The sequence below is a fragment of the Octopus bimaculoides genome, chromosome 25 (genome assembly GCF_046866305.1).
Source record: "Octopus bimaculoides isolate indiv1 chromosome 25, ASM4686630v1, whole genome shotgun sequence".
In the NCBI taxonomy this organism is placed as follows: domain Eukaryota; kingdom Metazoa; phylum Mollusca; class Cephalopoda; order Octopoda; family Octopodidae; genus Octopus; species Octopus bimaculoides.
In genome coordinates, this window is record NC_142952.1 from 30,244,001 (window position 1) to 30,262,207 (window position 18,207).

Sequence of the window (18,207 nt, forward strand, 5' to 3'; positions counted from 1 at the left end):
GACTGGCCTTCGTGCCGGTGGCACATAAAAGCACCCACTACACTATCAGAGTGGTTGGTGTTAGGAAGGGCATCCAGCTATAGAAACTCTGTTAAATTGTCCAACCCGTGCTAGCATGGAAGGCGGACGTTAAACGATGATGATGATGTTTTAAATTAATCTGAGTTTATCCCATATCTTCAAGATTTTGTTGTTGCATTTTAATTTGAGAATGACATTGTAGGGTAGGTGTGAGATGCCTGATCTAGCTGGCTCAGACATAAAACATGTAGAATTAAACTGGATATGACCAGTTTAAATGCTAAAAGATTAATTTTCCACAACCTGTTCATCTCTTTTTATTATTATTGTGTTTTCAAGGAGGATTTAAACAAAGAAAAGGCTGAGAAGATAGCAGAACTAACAGAATGTTACATGCAAAGCATTAGCAGCATTGGTCATGCCCAATGGTTGGCGGCCCAAAATGTAAGTTCATTTTTCTCCATTTAAATTGATTCCTTCGTTTATCATTTTTTTTTTTATTATACCCCCCCCACCTCTTCCCTATTGACGAAACATTGTATTAAAATCCAACAAAATCCATGGCAAATCTTCATTTCACAAATCTCAATAACCTCTCATGGTGACCCAGTTTTTTTTAAATCCATTTTCCAGTGCTTGAGGGTGGGGTGTCAGAGATTCAACGAGATTCATAGGGGGAGATTTTCTGTGGCCAGTTACTCTTCCTGTTACCATTCCTCTTTTGTTTTCAAGCATGGGGCTTGTCTTTTTTCCCCCTTGTCTTTCAAACATAGACAGCACATTGGCCTGACATGTTTCCATAGAAGATTGCAAATAAACTATACATCTTATATGTATGTATGTATGCATGTGTTTGTGTGTGTTATCTGGGTTTCATACATTCCCAGAGAACTGACTTTGCTGTAAAACACACACAAATACATACATATCATCATCATCGTTTAACGCCTGCTTTCCATGCTAGCATGGGTTGGACGATTTGACAGAGGACTGGTGAACCAGATGGCTACACCAGGCTCCAATCTGATTTGGCAGAGTTTCTACAGCTGGATGGCCTTCTTAACGCCAACCACTTCGAGAACACACACACATGCCTACATAAATAGATATGTATATATACACACACATACATAAATATATTATACACACACACACACACACACATATATATATACACACACATGTAAGCAATAGAAAGGGCACCTGGCCATAGAAAATATTCCTCGATAAAATTGTCTGGCCCAGGCAAGTTCAGGAAAGTGGGCATTAAATTATGATACATATATACACACATATATACACGTATACAAATATACTAATACACCCAAACATCTGTATTTCTGTACATCATTAATTATTTTTGTCAATGATCTCTTCTAGGACGATCCCGAAATTGCAAAACGGCGCATGATGAAACGTTATAAGAAGAACATTAAACTCCGCCAGAATGTGGCTCTGTCGAAGCTACACGACGACAAGGTCACAAAATACGTGCGAGAAAACAAACACATCATTTCTAGGTAAAGGGCTTTGCTGTCTGAATAACTATTGTGCTTGTAACATTTTATTTTGATGTCATGAGTGTTGTCCCATCAATTTCGTTTGTTGTGTAGGTAACTTATCTGATGGAGATGTAGGCTGGCAGGTAAATAGTATTTAACCACTGACTCAAGTATCTCTACTGTCTATCTTTCGTTTACTGCGTGCTTGAATAATTGCAGACAGACAGGTAGTCAAAATAGTTTTTTAAACACTTCTGGCTTACTCTTTTACTTGTTTCAGTCATTTGACTGCGGCCATACTGGAGCACTGCTTTTAGTCAAGCAAATCAATCCCAGGACTTATTCTATCGGTCTCTCTTTTGCCGAACCGTTAAGTTACGGGGACGTAAACACACCAGCATCGGTTGTCAAGCGATGTTGTGGGGACAAACATATACACGCAAACATATACACACACATACATATATACGACGGGCTTCTTTCAGTTTCCGTCTACCAAATCCACTCACAAGGCTTTGGTTGGCCCGAGGCTATTGTAGAAGACACTTGACCAAGGTGCCACGCAGTGGGACTGAACCCAGAACCATCTGGTTGGTAAGCAAGCTACCCATAAACACATGTACGACAGGCTATTTCCAGTTTCTGTCCACTTCAATCTTTTCTGGGTGTTGTCACAGATTTGGAAATTTTAAAATCAAGTGAAAATTTTCAAAATTTGGTAAATCGATGTGATTTTACATGCTAAATCCAAATTTGGGATCTGTTTGTTCCCAGAAAAATTTAGGAAAATGTAACAGAGATTCAGAGATTGATAATTTTTAGTCCAACCAGAATCAGAAGCGAATCATTTTCTGTGTGACAGATATCTGTCACAAAATGATAGACAGAAATAACAAACACACAAAATGATATTGCAAGTCAAAACTTGTGGTTGCAGTGGTGAAAGTGTCACAATCTTGCGAGTACACACTCCTTGTTACAATGGAAACAGGGCACACTACATCCTTTGCTTGTTCCTATGGAAACAGACACCAATCTGTGCTTTAAGGTCATGTGCATAATGCTGACTTTCGATTGGTTAAAATCTCCCAAAATTTGCAAACTTTGAAAGCTGTTAACTTTTTATCAATCCATGGTGAAAATGAATTTCATTTCGTAGTTGTTATACGGAATAAATCGGTATAACCAAATTTGTAAACAATTGGAACAAAATTGAAAACAAATGAAATCTCAATTAGATTTGTCTATTATTTACATTACTTACATTTGACGGATATTTGTCCTCATCTTGTTTGTTGTTAACACGTTTCGGCTGATATACCTCCTCCCCCCCCCCCCCAGCCTTCATCAGGTGTCATTCATTTAATAATAATAATATCGAAAAATACCATAGGAATGAGAATCGAGGTTTGAAGTATAACTAAAAGTATAGGGGAAAAACTTACATTCAGGTTACACTGCGGCACATATAGCATCGTCTCGTGGCACACCAGTGTGCCGTAGCATACTGGTTGTGGGGGTTCTGGTTTATATGGAAGGCAATAATACGTTGACTTAAAGGAAACCACATATCTTTCTCTTAATTCAAACAAAGAACCTACCTGAGCCCTCTCGCTTGTCTGTTCAACTTGTCCAACCCATGCCAGCATGGAAAAATGATGATTTTAATAATGATGAATTCACTGCTTTTTTTGTGTGTGTGTGTGTGTTTTTCTGTCTGTTTTGTCTTCTTTTTTTTATAGTTATCCAAGAGAGGAGAGACAGTACACATGAGATGGTTCCATGCCCTTAGAATTCTGGCAGCTTGCCACTTTTTAGGAAACCAAGAGAATAATTCTTGTTTCCAATTACCATTCCATTTTCACAACTGATGTTTTTCTTCTCCTCAGGAAAGCAGCTTTGGAAACGGAGAAGGCACGAGCTCTGAAGATAGCATCATTGCCTCCACCAGAGAAAAATATTTTTGAAGAAGTTAAGCAATTGAGTAAGTAAAAAATTTCTTCACTTTGATATTTCTGGATTTTAACGTCTGCAGAATTTGTTTGCAATTTCTTAGACATTTTTTTTTTTACACAAGTAGAATTCCCTGAATGACTGAAGATCAGGAAAAGAAGTGGTGAGATGCTGTGAAATGGTAACAATGAAAGACTGATAAACATATATCTTTTGTCTTTTGCTTGCTTCAATCATTGGACTGTGGCCATGTTGGAGCACTGCCTTGAAGAATTTTTTAGTCGAATGAATCAACACCAGGACTTATTTTTCCCCTTTTTAAAGCCTGGTACTTATTCTGTTGATCATTTTTGCCAAACTGCTAAGTTACAGGGAGATAAACATACCAATACCAGTTGTCAAGCAGTGGTGGGAGACAAACACAGACACAAAGACACACACACACATGCACACAATGGGTTTCTTTCTGCTTCCGTGTACCAAATCCACTCAGAAGGCTTAAGTTGACCTGAGGCTATAATAGAAGACATTTGTCCAAGGTGCTATGTAGTGGGACTGAACCCGGAACCATGTGGTTGGGAAGCAAGTTTTATACCACACAGCCATGAAACAATTATTGATACTTGTGTGAGTGTGAGGCAGGTACCTAGTGGTGTTGATGGCAAGTCAATCCAGCACAACCCCACGATTTGAATAGTGCTGATGACCCCCAAGGGGAAGGACTTAAGACTGGATAGTAGTCAGTTGATCTGGTAGGCAATGCCTTAAATCAGTAAGGGAGGAGCTGGTTTGCAGTAAATCTGTCCAAGAGAAAGGCCCTCAAATACTGCACATTTTCCCTTGATAACCCCTGAAACCTACAGGTGCCTTGAGTATGCAGAGCTTTTAATTCGAAGCAGTTGCACAAACAAACAGCTTACAACTTTTTGTGTGTGTCTTTGTATGGCTGTGTTTATGTGTGTGTGTCTCTGTATGGTTATGTCTGCCTTTGTACGTATGCTTATGTCTGGTCACGTATGTGTGTGTGTGTGAATGTTTTGTGCTGTTTGTGCACTTTTAATTTTCCTTCGTTTGATATTGATTGGCGTAATATCTTCACGTTCCGCTTCAGTGGTTCCTGCAAGGAAGAACAAGTCCATTGCTCCGCATTCCCGAATTTCTTATCCATCTCCTCCGCTTGTGGAAAAACATGACAAGAATTCGGTAAGGAAATCATTATTATTCACCCATGCTTTTCCCCTTTTAATAATATTATGTGAATGCATGCGTCTCCTTGTGTTGACAACACATCATCATCATTCTACATCCATTTTCCATGCTGGCAAGGGTTGGACGGTTTTGCAAGAGCTGACAAGGCCAAGAGTCACACTAGGTTCCATTATCTGTTTTGGCATGGTTTCTGCAGCTCAATGCCCTTTCTAACGCCAACCACTTCACAGAGTGTACTGGGTGCTTTTTAGATGGCACCATAACCAGTGACAATTGTACTTCCATCAAACATTACCACATGGCAAAGTATATTCTTAGTATCCCCTCATATACATTATTTACATTTGATGGATATTTGTCCTCATCTTGTTTGTTAACAACAACGTTCTGGTTGATATACCCTTCAGCTGTCTTGGGGAAATTTATGTTGTTATTATTATTATTATTATTATTATTGTTCAGGTCACTGCTTGGAATCAAACTCGGAATCTTGGGGTTAGTATCCCATGCTCTGAACCACTGCGCCATATGCCTGTGGGCATATGGTGTAGTGGTTAACAAACAAGATGAGGACAAATATCCGTCAAATGTAAATGTACATAATTCCTCATCTCTTAAATATAGAACTGTATCCCTTCATATGATTGGTAACAATATAGTAATTACTGTCTTGAGTCCAAGGGATCATGGGGGCCAGTTACCCAGTTTCTATAAGTGACAGATCACCAGGGTTCCCCCTTAATGGGTCACCAGTCTGTCATGGGGACTCGATTACATAGGAGTAGACTAGGGCAATGTGAAATGAAGTGTTTTCTCAAGAACACAACACACTGCCCAGACCAGGAATCGAAACCACAATCATGAGATCATGATTGTAACACACTTATTACTAGACCATGCATGCCTCCATAGATATTGTAGCACCTGCATAAAGTAAATGAAACCCCAACTCTCTTTATTTCAGGTGGAAGACGGCTACCTTGCTGCTCAAGCTCAAGATTTACTTCTCCAAGAACAAGAACGACAAATAAAGCAGACTTCAGAGAAACAAGAACATATTCAGAAAGAACGTTACCGAAAAGCCTTACAAATAGAATTACTCAATAGGGTAAGTCAGCGATTCTTATTTTCAAAATATCCTGTTCTTGTTTTAGTCATTGGACTGCGACCATGCTGGGACACTGCCTTGAAGGGTTTAGTCAAACAAATTGACCCCAGGACTTTTTTTTTGGTAAAATCTGGTACTTGTTCTCTATCAGTCACTTTTGCCGAGCCACTATGTCATGGAGACAAACAAACCAACGCCATTTGACTGGTGCTGGAACACATACGTGCACACAACACGTTTCTTTTTTTTTTTTTTTCTGTCTACCAAATCCGCTCTGTTATAGCCTAAGATTATAGTAGAAGTCACTTCCAGAAGAAACTGTGCAGTGGAACTGAACCTACAACCATGTGGTTGGGAAGCAAACTTCTTACCACACTTCCACACTCGTGCCTATTTTGCAATTTTAATTTTTCATGTTTGTCTGTATCTGGATGGTCTTTCACATGGATTACAATTGAAGAGTTTCAGGATTCCATATAAAATTATTTCCTTGAGATTTTGAAGTCAGACATCAAGTGTGTATGGAAGAACTGCGATTTACAAGATGCAGTCCAGAAGTTCTCAGGCTTTTTCAGGAAAGACATTAATTTCAAAGAAGTCCAAAACCAGTCTAGAATATTTCATGAGTTTTTGTAGGATTTTTGTCCAGTTTAACATGAAAACTTTATTGCCGAGTGAGCTTCCAAATTGTCTTCGTATCCTGACAGCATTCTGCAAACTAGTCAGATGTCACAAGCAGCGTGCTGTTACAGCCGTTAACCTCAATCTGGAATAACTGCTCTTACAAAAGTTTCAAAACTTTGGGACCGCACCTCAAATATCACTCTGGTTATCATCTCCAAACTTTTATCTGCCATTAATTCATTGATCAAATCAGGCATTTTCAATCATTTTTCATCTATGGACCTCTTTGATTGACCCCCCCCCCCCATAACCATTCATTGTTTGAAAACTAGTTTTATAGAATGTTATTTATTAATGCTTTCACACATCAAATTGTGTAGGTTGGTCTGTGTAGAATGTTAAAGAAAGAAACCTAGATGTTTCTTGCGATACATACCAATGCACACATCTAAGGCAAAATTTTTTTCCAGGGCCTTTAAAATACTCTTGTCCTCAAAGAATGATTAGCGGCCATTTTTCAAAGTGTTGACGAAAAAGGAAACTCCGGAAAAAAACGGATCACCAAATTTAGTAACGAAGGTTACCAAATGTACAGGAATGCTAAAAAGAAAAAGATTAAGTTATCTCCCTTGGATTAGAAATCTCAAAGGGATTGCAGTTGTCTCCCTTAGATTAGAAATCTCAAAGCGCTTGAAGTTGTCTCCCTTGGATTAGAAATCTCAAAGGGATTGAAGTTGTCTCCCTTAGACTAGAGAGTTCAAAGTTTTTTTTATATCAGTTGATAGAGCACAGACAGGATGTGGTAGCGTACGGATTCCTATCTTAAAGGATGTTTAATGTTGGTTATTCCTGTAATGATGTTAAATATCTACCAAAAACTGGAATTATCTCAATAAACGTGGAATATGTTAAAAACAAAAAAAAATTGGTTTCTAATATACCATTCCTCAACAAAAGATAGACTGGTAGTTAAAACTGCAAATGTTTTCTCCGATAGCATTATGAAAAGGTTTGGATGATGGAAACTGAAAGAAGCCTAGCGTGTGTGTGTATATATATTTATGAGAGCTTGCTGGAAAGTTCCTGGCATTAAGAGTGTCGTGAAAGGTTTGGTTGGAGGCCCAACATTCTAAGTTCTTCTACAGGGCTTAGAAAAACTGAAGGACTACTGCAGTAAGTGTATGAACCCGAAAGGGGAATATGTTGAATAAAATCCGTCTGTATTTTCTTTTATCCAAAGCCAGGAACGTTGATATATATATATATATATGGCGGACGCAGGCTGGTTGAAAACTGCGCGTTCTATCTCATTCCAGGGTGAAAAACTAGAGGTAGTCGATAGCTTCCGCTATCTGGGCGACCAAGTTAGTAGTGGGGGTGGGTGCGCTGAAAGTGTAGCTGCTAGAATAAGAATAGCCTGGGCAAAGTTTAGAGAGCTCTTACCCCTGCTGGCGACAAAGGGACTCTCACTCAGAGTAAAAGGCAGACTGTATGACGCATGCGTACGAACAACCATGCTACATGGCAGTGAAACATGGGCTGTAACTGCTGAGGACATACGTAAGCTCGCAAGGAATGAAGCCAGTATGCTCCGTTGGATGTGTAATGTCAATGTGAATACCCGTCAGAGTGTAAGTATCTTGAGAGAAAAGCTGAACATTAGAAGCATCAGTTGTGGCGTGCAAGAGAGACGATTGCGCTGGTATGGACATGTGGTGAGAATGGAGGAGGATAGCTGCGTGAAAAAGTGCCACACCCTAACAGTTGAGGGAACCCGTGGAAGAGGTAGGCCCAGGAAGACCTGGGCTGAGGTGGTGAGGCAAGACCTTCGTACATTGGGCCTCACCGAGGCGATGACTACGGACCGAGACCTTTGGAAATGGGCTGTGCGTGAGAAGACCCGGCAAGCCAAGTAAGATCGTTGCCAGTGCCCCTGGACTGGTTCTTGTGCGGGTGGCACATGAGATGCACCATTTTGAGCGTGGCCGTTGCCAGTACCGCCTGACTGGCTCCTGTAGGATTTTCGAGCGAGATCGTTGCCAGTGCCCCTGGACTGGCTTGTGCGGGTGGCACATAAAAGACACCATTTCGAGCGTGGCCGTTTTCGTGCAGGTGACACGTAAAAGCACCCACTACACTCTCTGAGTGGTTGGCGTTAGGAAGGGCATCCAGCTGTAGAAACTCTGCCAAATCAGACTGGAGCCTGGTGTTGCCATCCGGTTTCACCAGTCCTCAGTCAAATCGTCCAACCCATGCTAGCATGGAAAGCGGACGTTAAACGATGATGATGATGACATATATATATATCTATAAGTCAGTGGGGTTGTGTTAACTGCACGTGGAGAAATAATAGGAAAATGAAAAAAAGCCAGAATGCTAAACTGGAAGCATATTTTAATAAAGATTTCTTCTAACCGGTTTTCATTGCGAAAAGCAAATTATCAAGAAGGAGAATGAAAATGTTTTTTTACAAAGAAGTACAAAATGAAGAAAGTAATATATAAAACAATAATATATTAAAAAATAAATATACCCATACGTTATATTGTCTTTGAGCTTTTGTAGTTCAATAGTAGTTCATGTATAAACTGGTAGGAAAAATAAGGATGCATGAGAGTTGAGAGTTTTGTTAGGTTTAAAAAAAAGGGTTAAAAGTTTGTGTTAAGCAGGAAATGTGGTGTCAAAAGAGGAAGTGTGTTTTTAGTTGGAGTTATGAACTCTTTTTCAACAGGAAGTTTGTGTCTGTTCATAGAGAAATAAGGTCACTGGGGGTGTGTATGTTAAGAAATGGTTGGAATTTCTCTATGAAAAGATTCTTGTGTGGAGATTCTGTCTTTACATTGATAGAAAGAGAATATAATGAATTTAGGGTTTTTTTGTTTCAGTTAAAAAATGTGCACGCCCTAATTGTGGTACCTGCCCCTACCTACTTGAAGGCTCTGAATTTACCTTCAAATGAGGAACAAAGTTTAAAATTAAAACCAATTTCTCTTGTTCCTCTGGTAACCTCATTTATGTCCTCACTTGCGCAGGTTGCCAAAACTTCTATATCGGACAGACGAGCCTCCCATTGCGTAGAAGAGTAGCTGTCCATAAGGAACAAATAAACCTCCCTCAATACCGCCAAATTCCACTCAGTAGCCACATAGACTCTTGTGCCAGAAACATTGTTATGATCATTGAAAACATATTGTAGCCTGGTGCCGGTGGCACGTGTAAAGGCATTTGAGCGAGATCGTTGCCAGTGCCGCTGGACTGGCTCCTGTGCAGGTGGCAAGTAAAATACACCATTTCGAGCGTGGCTGTTGCCAGTACCGCCTGACAGGCCTTCGTGCCGGTGGCACGTAAGAGCACCCACTACACTCTCTGAGTGGTTGGTGTTAGGAAGGGCATCCAGCCGTAGAAACTCTGCCAAATCAGATTGGAGCCTGGTGTAGCCATCTGGTTTCACCAGTCCTCAGTCAAATCGTCCAACCCATGCTAGCATGGAAAGCGGATGTTAAACGATGATGATGATGATATCTTATTGAAAAAAACAACAGAAGATTGTTGTTGTTTACCTCCTGATCTGTTCTGAAATAGCAGTTTTATGAACTGCCAAATCACCTGTCACCATTCCCCCTTTTCCTGTTATTTTTTCAGGCCTGATGCATCTTTCTTACAAAGGCCTTTCACTCTCTATGGAGTATCAACCATTGACAACTTTTCTTTTGTGCTCTTGACTGCGGACCGTCTCCTGTTGGATCCTTGCTTTTTCATTTCTGCCTCAATATCCTTTCTCCATTTATTTTTAAAGTGCCCCCTCTTCTGCCTCCATTGTGGGTTCCAAGTCTAGACCTTATGTGTAATGCAGTATCTTGGTTTCCTTGAGGTGTGGCCCATCCAGTCCCACTTGTGCTTCAGGATCTATTCTTCCATTGGCACCTGACCTCAATCCCATTCTGCTACAGGTCTTTTGTATGGCAACTTTGTTGTTTCTTCTCATCATCAGATGGGGAGTTGACCTTGTAACTTCCTTTTGGAGTTTGCAGCGCCATATCATGATTCCCCGAGTGAAGGCCATCCTCTCCCATGTCTTGTTGGTTTTCAGTTATCATCAATGCTTCTATAACTTTACATTTTTCCAAGTAGTGTTGTTGGTTCTACACAAACCCATTTTATCTCTGAGAAGAAGTGATCCATTTTAGTCTAACCTCCATCCTTTAACCTATCCAGCATAGAAGAGCCTGTCAGGTGCTTGCACTCTGCTAGCATAGCTCTCAGATGCATACAAGCCTTCACACTGCAACAAGGACTGGACCTTGTGGTGAACCTTATGTATCTAGGACTACATTAGTCGGTTTGCCCTTTCTCTCTTAAAATTTAAAGTGTGTGCTTTATGGAGATTTGGTTGTTATTTCTAGTAGGTGAATTGACCATAAGAAGCTCTTATAGAGCCTTTATGCAATACCCTGAATACAACAGAGTTTTTATAGAATACCCTATCATAATAAAGGGTATTCAATAACCCCCAATTTTCTGGTCATGCAATTACTTAGACACTCCGTTATTGGTCCCTCTTAATGAACATCTACCTCATCACTCAGCTCCCTAATTGAGTAGATGAATCTTTATTTGTAAACTTGCTGTGCTGTCTTTTACTGTGTGGGTTTGAAAGGTTTATTATTCTTGAATATCTGTGTAATTGTACCAAACTACTACAGTTGTGTAAAGCCAACCGTTGGAGCATCTGTGACTTGTTGTTCTTTTCCATTCCAGGATAGTAAAAAGATGATGAAGGAGATCAGCTTCATACAAAAGAAGCAAACCAGGCAGAGACAGAAGAATTTGGCTAAAATCCCTGTAAGTTTCAATTCTTTCCATTTACATTATTGGTATTTTATCATCTATTACACACTCCTCATCACCACCATCATCATTATTTAATGTCTGTTTTCCATGCTGGCATGGGTTGGATGGTTTTAACTAGAGAAGGCAAGCCAGAGAACTGCACCAGACTCCACTTATCTGTTCCAGCTTAGTTTCTGCAGCTGGATACCCGTCTTAATGCCAACCACTCTACAGAGTGTACTGGGTGCTTTTTATGTGGCACCAACACAGATGTTTTGTTTGTCTTTTGTTTTTTCATGTGGCACTAGCACAAGTGCTTTTCACATGACACTGGCACCAGCAGGGTCACCAAATAACTTGCAATACAAAGACTTCTTAGTTCAGAAAGGGAGTCAAGATGAGGGAGGTGGCTGTATGCCAGGCAAGAATTGACCAAGGTAGACATAGCTCATGTTTTCTCTCTACCACATCACAGACATATTGTATGTGCATGTGATGTACTGGAAACACAACTATATTCTAATTTGATCTTTTACATTAACATTTTCGTGTATTTCTTTATCAGATCCATAGAATTTCTTTTGAACAATAAATTTCCCAAAAGTCCATAAGAAGAAAGAACTTTTTTCTCTACTGTCAGAAAAAAAAAAATGAATTTAGCTTAATTAATTTCAAGTCCTGAGTTATGTAATGCTGACGAGTCCAAAAGGAGGACAAAATAGTGCTATTCACAACTATTAGTGACTTAAAGAACTTTATCTCATGGAAATAAATAAAATGATTATATAGAAATATATTGGCGTTAGGAAGGGCATCCAGCTGTAGAAACTCTGCCAAATCAGATTGGAGCGTGGTGTAGCCATCTGGTTTCACCAGTCCTCAGTCAAATCGTCCAACACATGCTAGCATGGAAAGCGGACATTAAACGATGATGATGATGATGATGATATAATTCAGTGTTTGATGTGTGTGTGTATATGTGTGATGTTGTGTGTTTTCCTCAAAAACACCAGAATTGAAGGTTAAAAAAAATGTTCAAAATTTATTGTTACATCATAATAACCTATGACATAATTTGTGAGTGAGTGAAATTTACTCCTCTCCCACGTCTCTTTCTCATCCCTCCCTTTCTCTCTCTGTCATGCCTACTCCACCTCACTTTGTCTTTCACCCTCTCCTTCCTTTTCTCTGTAGCTAACTCTGTCATTCCTCTCCCTCCCTTCCCCTTACTATTACACTTCAGCAATACATAAAAAGAAAGAAAGCAACAAACAAACAAAAAGCAAAGCTTATTATGGCACAACGAGTTTGTTTGTAATTTTTGTGTAACGGATTTCATTCACACGGTATTGATCAGTTCTATAATTTGTATCACCACCAACATCATCATCATCATCATCATACTCATGAGTGCATGAATCAGCTGAGTTTTCTCTTGCACATTGTCTGGCCATTTCGTGAGGTGCAGTATCTTTTGTCTCTGTCACAACTTGAAACCTACCTTCTCCTTTCTTCGTTTATAACCTGTATGTTTTGCTGCTGTTTCTGTGTGTCCCGTCTTCTGTCTCCATCCTGTTGTTTAAGACTTAATCCTTTCTTCTTTCCCCCCCACCCCCCCACCCCCACCCAATTTTGGTAACTTTGTGTTTCTAATCATGAGACTTGTCTTTGTTTTTGCTTTGTCTGGATACTCTTCAGGCAACTGGTACCAATTTGTCCCAAGCACCAAAATCATAGTGACTCTGGATAGGAGAAATAATTTTGGCTGTTAAAATGAGTTTAATTCTGTTTGTGTTTCATCCTTTCTGTTAATTGTTGTTCACATTTTCCATCAATATTTTCGTTTTTAATATTTTTCCACATTAAGGCGGGGAGCTGGCAGAAACGTTAGCACGCCGGGCGAAATGCTTAACGGTATTTCGTCTATCTTTATGTTCTGAGTTCAAATTCTGCTGAGGATTTTGCCTTTCATCCTTTCGGAGTCGATAAATTGAGTACCAGTTACGCACTGGGGTCGATGTAATCGACTTAATCCCTTTGTCCCCACTGTGGGCAATAAAGAAATAAATATTTTTCTACATTAACACAACAAGCTGGCAAAATCGTTAGCATGCTGGGCAAAATCGTTAGCATGCTGGGCAAAATGCTTACCAGCATTTCATCTGTCTTTGCATTCAAAATTATATTCCACCAGGGTCCACTTTGCTTTACACCCTGTCGGACTTGATATTAGTAGGTGCCAGTTGAGCACTGGGGTAGATATAATCAGCTTACCCCCCCCCCCCCCTCCCCAAAGTTGCTGGCCTTGTGCCAAAATTTGAAACTAATATTTCTCTATAGTTAAGGCAGCGAGCTGGCAGAATTGTTGGCATGCCGGACGAAATGCTTAGCGGCATTCCATCCATCCTTACATTCTGAGTTCAAATTTCGCCGAGGTCAACTTTGCCTTTCATCCTGTTAAGGTAAATAAATGAAGTACCAGTCAAGCACTGGGGCGGGGGGGGGGGGGTTCGATGTAATCCACTCCTCTCTCCCTCCCCCCACCTCGTCCCAAATTTTGCAACCAACATTCCTCTACGTTGTTTTATAATTTAATTAATCTCTTTCCCATTTTGTATTTCAAATGGAATTTCCAGAAGCAGGTATTCCTTCCTCCCTACAAACGCCAAGAGAACTTACAGAATAAACAGAAGCTAATGGAGAAAGACTTTGAACAGATTTACGTCAGCAATGAAACAGGTATCTGGTTCTTCTTAAATCTTTTAATGCTTCTGATTATTTGAATGTTTGCAATGTTTTCTGTGAATTGTTTCCATATGAGACATCTCAGTCACCAGCATCTGATTTGTCTGTTGTAGAAAGAGATGGGTTTTTTTTTTTCTTGTCTTGCTTGTTTCAGTCATTAGACTGCGGCCATGCTGGGGCACTGCTTTTAAGAATATATATATATATATATATATATATATTATTAGGCACTTATGTGTACCTTTCCTTCATTGGACACTAAACTCCGCTTGCGAAGACCTGTTGATGCAAGTGAAATCGAAATCGAACTAAATTTGACAACTGGCACCCATGCCAACGTCATCTCCTTCATTGGACATGAAACTCGGCTTGCGAAGACCTGTTGAGGCAAGCGAAATCGTGATGGCACCTGTGCCCAGCATCACCTTCCTGGCACGTGTAAGACATTCGAGCGAGATTGTTGCCAGTGCCACTGGACCGGCTTCTGTGCAGATGGCACATAAAATACACCATTTTGAGTGTGGCCGTTGCCAGTACCGCTTGACTGGCCTTCATGCTGGTGGCACGTAAAAGCACCCACTACGCTCTCGCAGTGGTTGGCGTTAGGAAGGGCATCCAGCTGTAGAAACTCTGCCAGATCAGATTCGAGGCTGGTGTAGCCACCTGGTTTGCCAGTCCCCAGTCAAATCGTCCAACCCATGCTAGCATGGAAAGCGGACGTTAAATGATGATGATGAACTTGTTAAACTTTTCTTTTATCATATCTGCTTTTTGTCATCTATACAAGTTGTGTACATGTTTGATGCTTACTAACTTCTTGTCTGAAGATCTGAAAAGTTCCTGGCTTTAAGGGTACCACAAAAGGCCTGGCTGGAGGCCCTACTTTCCAAGTTCTTTAACAGGTCTTAGGAAAACTGAAGGACTGCTCCCAATAAGTGTGTGAATTTGAGAAGGGAATATATTGAATAAAGTTTAATCAGTTTTTTTTTTCTTTGTCTTTCTCTCTAGAGTTGAAGAGTAACTTGAATGTTTTGTTGGAACCTCATCCACCAGTCGAGACTGCAGAGCCCACTGATTCTCTCGACCTTACTCTTAATTCTGACCAGGAATCTATATCCACTCTTACAAGACAGGACCACTCAACAACCATGAGGGATATAACAAATATACCTGCAGCTCAAAAGAGCAAAGAGAGTAAATAATTTTCTTTCCAAATTCCAACTGTTAAACCTTTAGCATTTAAATTGGTCATATTTAGCACAAATAATGTATTTAATAACAATTTGACTAAGCTGCGCATTACTTAAAGTTTCATGTGTGTTTAGACATTTCTACATAGTGTTTTATGTTCAAACTGGCCAGATCCTACCTCTTTAAATTTCCCTACAATATCATTTTGAAAATAAACAATCATATTGAAATCTCGATTCTCTGAGATAATGCATGATTCGTGCGGGTGACACGTAAAAGCACCCACTACACTCTCTGAGTGGTTGGCATTAGGAAGGGCATCCAGCTGTAGAAACTCTGCCAAATTAGACTGGAGCCTGGTGTTGCCATCCGGTTTCACCAGTCCTCAGTCAAATCGTCCAACCCATGCTAGCATGGAAAGCGGACGTTAAACGATGATGAACGATGAAGAGCCTAGGCTCGAAATGTAAAAACCTTTTTCATTTTTCCCCAAGCATCAAACCAATACACTTGCTTGTTGTTCATATTCATACGCTTGTCTTCATCTTTTGTTTTTCTATAAATTACAACTTCTTACATATAACCTGTTCTACAGACTGCCGCCATTGCTGACCATCATGACCAGTTTTCTTGAGCCTCAACACTTGACCCAATCGTTTCTTCTGCTTTCAGAATCTACCTTACAGTCCCTGTTTAATCGTATTAAGTCCCAGCGGAACGAGTGGATCAGTGGAATGACTGACAGTTTGCAGTATGTTGAAACTGGTCAAGAGAAAATGGACAAATCTGGTACTGCTACAATTTATTTCCTTTATTTTATCAATATTTTATATATAGGCACAAGAGTGACTGTATGGTAAGAAGCTTGCTTCCCAACCATGTGGTTCTGGGTTCAGTCCCACTATATGGTACCTTTGGCAAATGTCTTCAGCAATCAAAAGGGGCAACCAAAGCTTTATGAGTTGATCTGATAGATGGAAACTGAAAGAAGCTCATTGTGTGTGTGTATGTATATATATATATATATATATATATACCGGAGTAAGCACATTAAATGTGCAACAAGGTGGAAAAAAGAGTACTCAAATATCAGAGGTAGAGTAATATTCCTTTTCCATTTCTAACAAAACTGTCCGATGAACGGGAACGTGAAACTCAGAGTAACAGTCTTTTGTTATATTTCTGCTGCTTTTAAATAAAGAATATATATATACAGCATCACAGACAGCTCGGAATATTAATGGAGTATTTCATTCTAATGTTAATACACAGCAGACAGTATCAAATTGGTTTGCTCACAAATGAGCAACACAGTTGACTAGAAACAAAGGTGATTAATGACGAACTGAAAGCTACCGTCAAGTCAGGTTCATCTCACAGTGCCCGGGAATTATCATTGTTGTTTGGTGTTAGCAAGCAAACAATATTGACTCACCCACCTAGTGAAACCATGAATGGCTCAGGAACCGGACCTAATCCTCGAGACCGTATTCCTCACCGCAAGGAGAGTGGATAACTGTGGCAATTATATGCTGAGTTTCTTTCAGTTTCCATATAAGTCCACTCACAAAGCTTTGGTCAGCACGAGGCTATAGTAGAAGACACTTTCCCAATGTGCCATGCTGGGGGACTGAACCCAGAACCATGTGGTTGGGAAGCAAACTTCTTACCACACAGCCACTACTTAGTGGTTTTTGCTTCTCTTATGTTTTTTTTGTTTGTTTTTTTTGTTTACTTTCTTCTTCTTTCATACCAGATTATCTCAGATCACAAATTCCCACAAGCAGTGAAGAAGGGTCTTCTGATTTTCCTGCCGATGAGGTGAGCACTTCAGTTCCCACCCGTGATGGGATCGGCTTCATTCCAAGCACTGAGGACACAGATGTGTCTGAGGTTAGAGTTGTCAAGGTCCATGATAAAGGGGATGAAAGTAAAGGTGTTGATTCTGACAGCATCACAGAAGAAATTAGACAGGTAAGCTATTTTAATTATCCATTCTTTTGTACGATTTTAACTTCTGTTTTTCAGTCACTGAACTGTAAACCATGCTGGAGTACTACCATCAAGAGGTGTTTTGTTGATCGTAGCTGCAGCAGTCTCACTGCTTATATTAGTCTGGTTCTTATGTCATCAGATTTTATTCATTAAACTTTTTTTGTTTTTGTCTTGCAAGTACTTGGTGACCCTGTCAGTGCAGGTGCCATTTAAACGCACCCAGTCCACTGTTGAGTGATTGGTGTTAGGGAGAGCATCCAGCTATAAAAACCCTTGCCAAAACTGACTTTGCCTGTGCCACAGAAAAAGCACAAAGTCCACCTTGCTGAGTGGTCGGTGTTAGAAAGGGCAACCAGCTGTAAAAATCCTGCCAAAACAGTCACAGAAGTCTGGTGCAGGCTTCTGGCTGGCCGGCTCTCGTCAAACCGTCCAACCCATAATAGCATGGAAGGCAGACGTTAAACGACGATGATAAGGAGGCAACACCAGTTATACTGGCGTACAGAAAGACATACCATACTCGATGAGTGTGTGTAATGTTATATGTGTGTGTGTGTGTATATATACTTGCGTTTCTCTCTCCTCTCTCTAATAAATATGTTATTATTATTATTATTACTATTATTATTATTGTTATTATTATTCAGTAGTTTTATTTTTATAACGTGCTTTCACTTCACTTCCGAGTGCAGCTCTGTGTGCCTTGGGTATGTGCTGTGGTTCGCTGTGATGTTCTTATGGTTACTGTATTGAAAGTGTTTTGCGTAGGATGCGTGCAGTGCCCAGTAGTGCAATTTTCTGTATGTTATTATTATTTGTAAGTCCTGGTGTTTTTTGTTATGTATTGTTATTATTGTTTGTTTGTTTCTTGTGTTCTTCAATTGTAGCCAGGAATTCCAGAGCCAGTTTCCAGAGCTTTTAAACTTCAGCAACAAATTCAACAAGTTATGGAACAGAAAAGGAGAATCGAGTAAGTATCTTCATTTACTTCACAGAGGTGTAAGAGTGAGTTGCATTCTTGTTAAGAAT

At 40.0% G+C, this 18,207-nt stretch overlaps 1 protein-coding gene across 3 annotated transcripts in view; it reads left to right on the forward strand.

The window, feature by feature from the left end:
- Positions 1-18,207, forward strand: part of LOC106874443 (uncharacterized) — a 41,839-nt gene that overhangs the window by 4,948 nt on the left and 18,684 nt on the right. Inside the window, exons 4-14 of one of the 3 annotated variants that reach the window (XM_089342005.1) lie at positions 361-465; positions 1,402-1,541; positions 3,413-3,507; positions 4,588-4,679; positions 5,650-5,793; positions 11,176-11,259; positions 13,884-13,986; positions 15,001-15,186; positions 15,856-15,972; positions 16,940-17,157; positions 18,066-18,148. In XM_089342005.1, the coding sequence (XP_089198131.1) occupies positions 361-465; positions 1,402-1,541; positions 3,413-3,507; positions 4,588-4,679; positions 5,650-5,793; positions 11,176-11,259; positions 13,884-13,986; positions 15,001-15,186; positions 15,856-15,972; positions 16,940-17,157; positions 18,066-18,148 (1,367 nt within the window). The other 2 variants (XM_089342007.1, XM_089342006.1) reach the window with 2 other exon arrangements.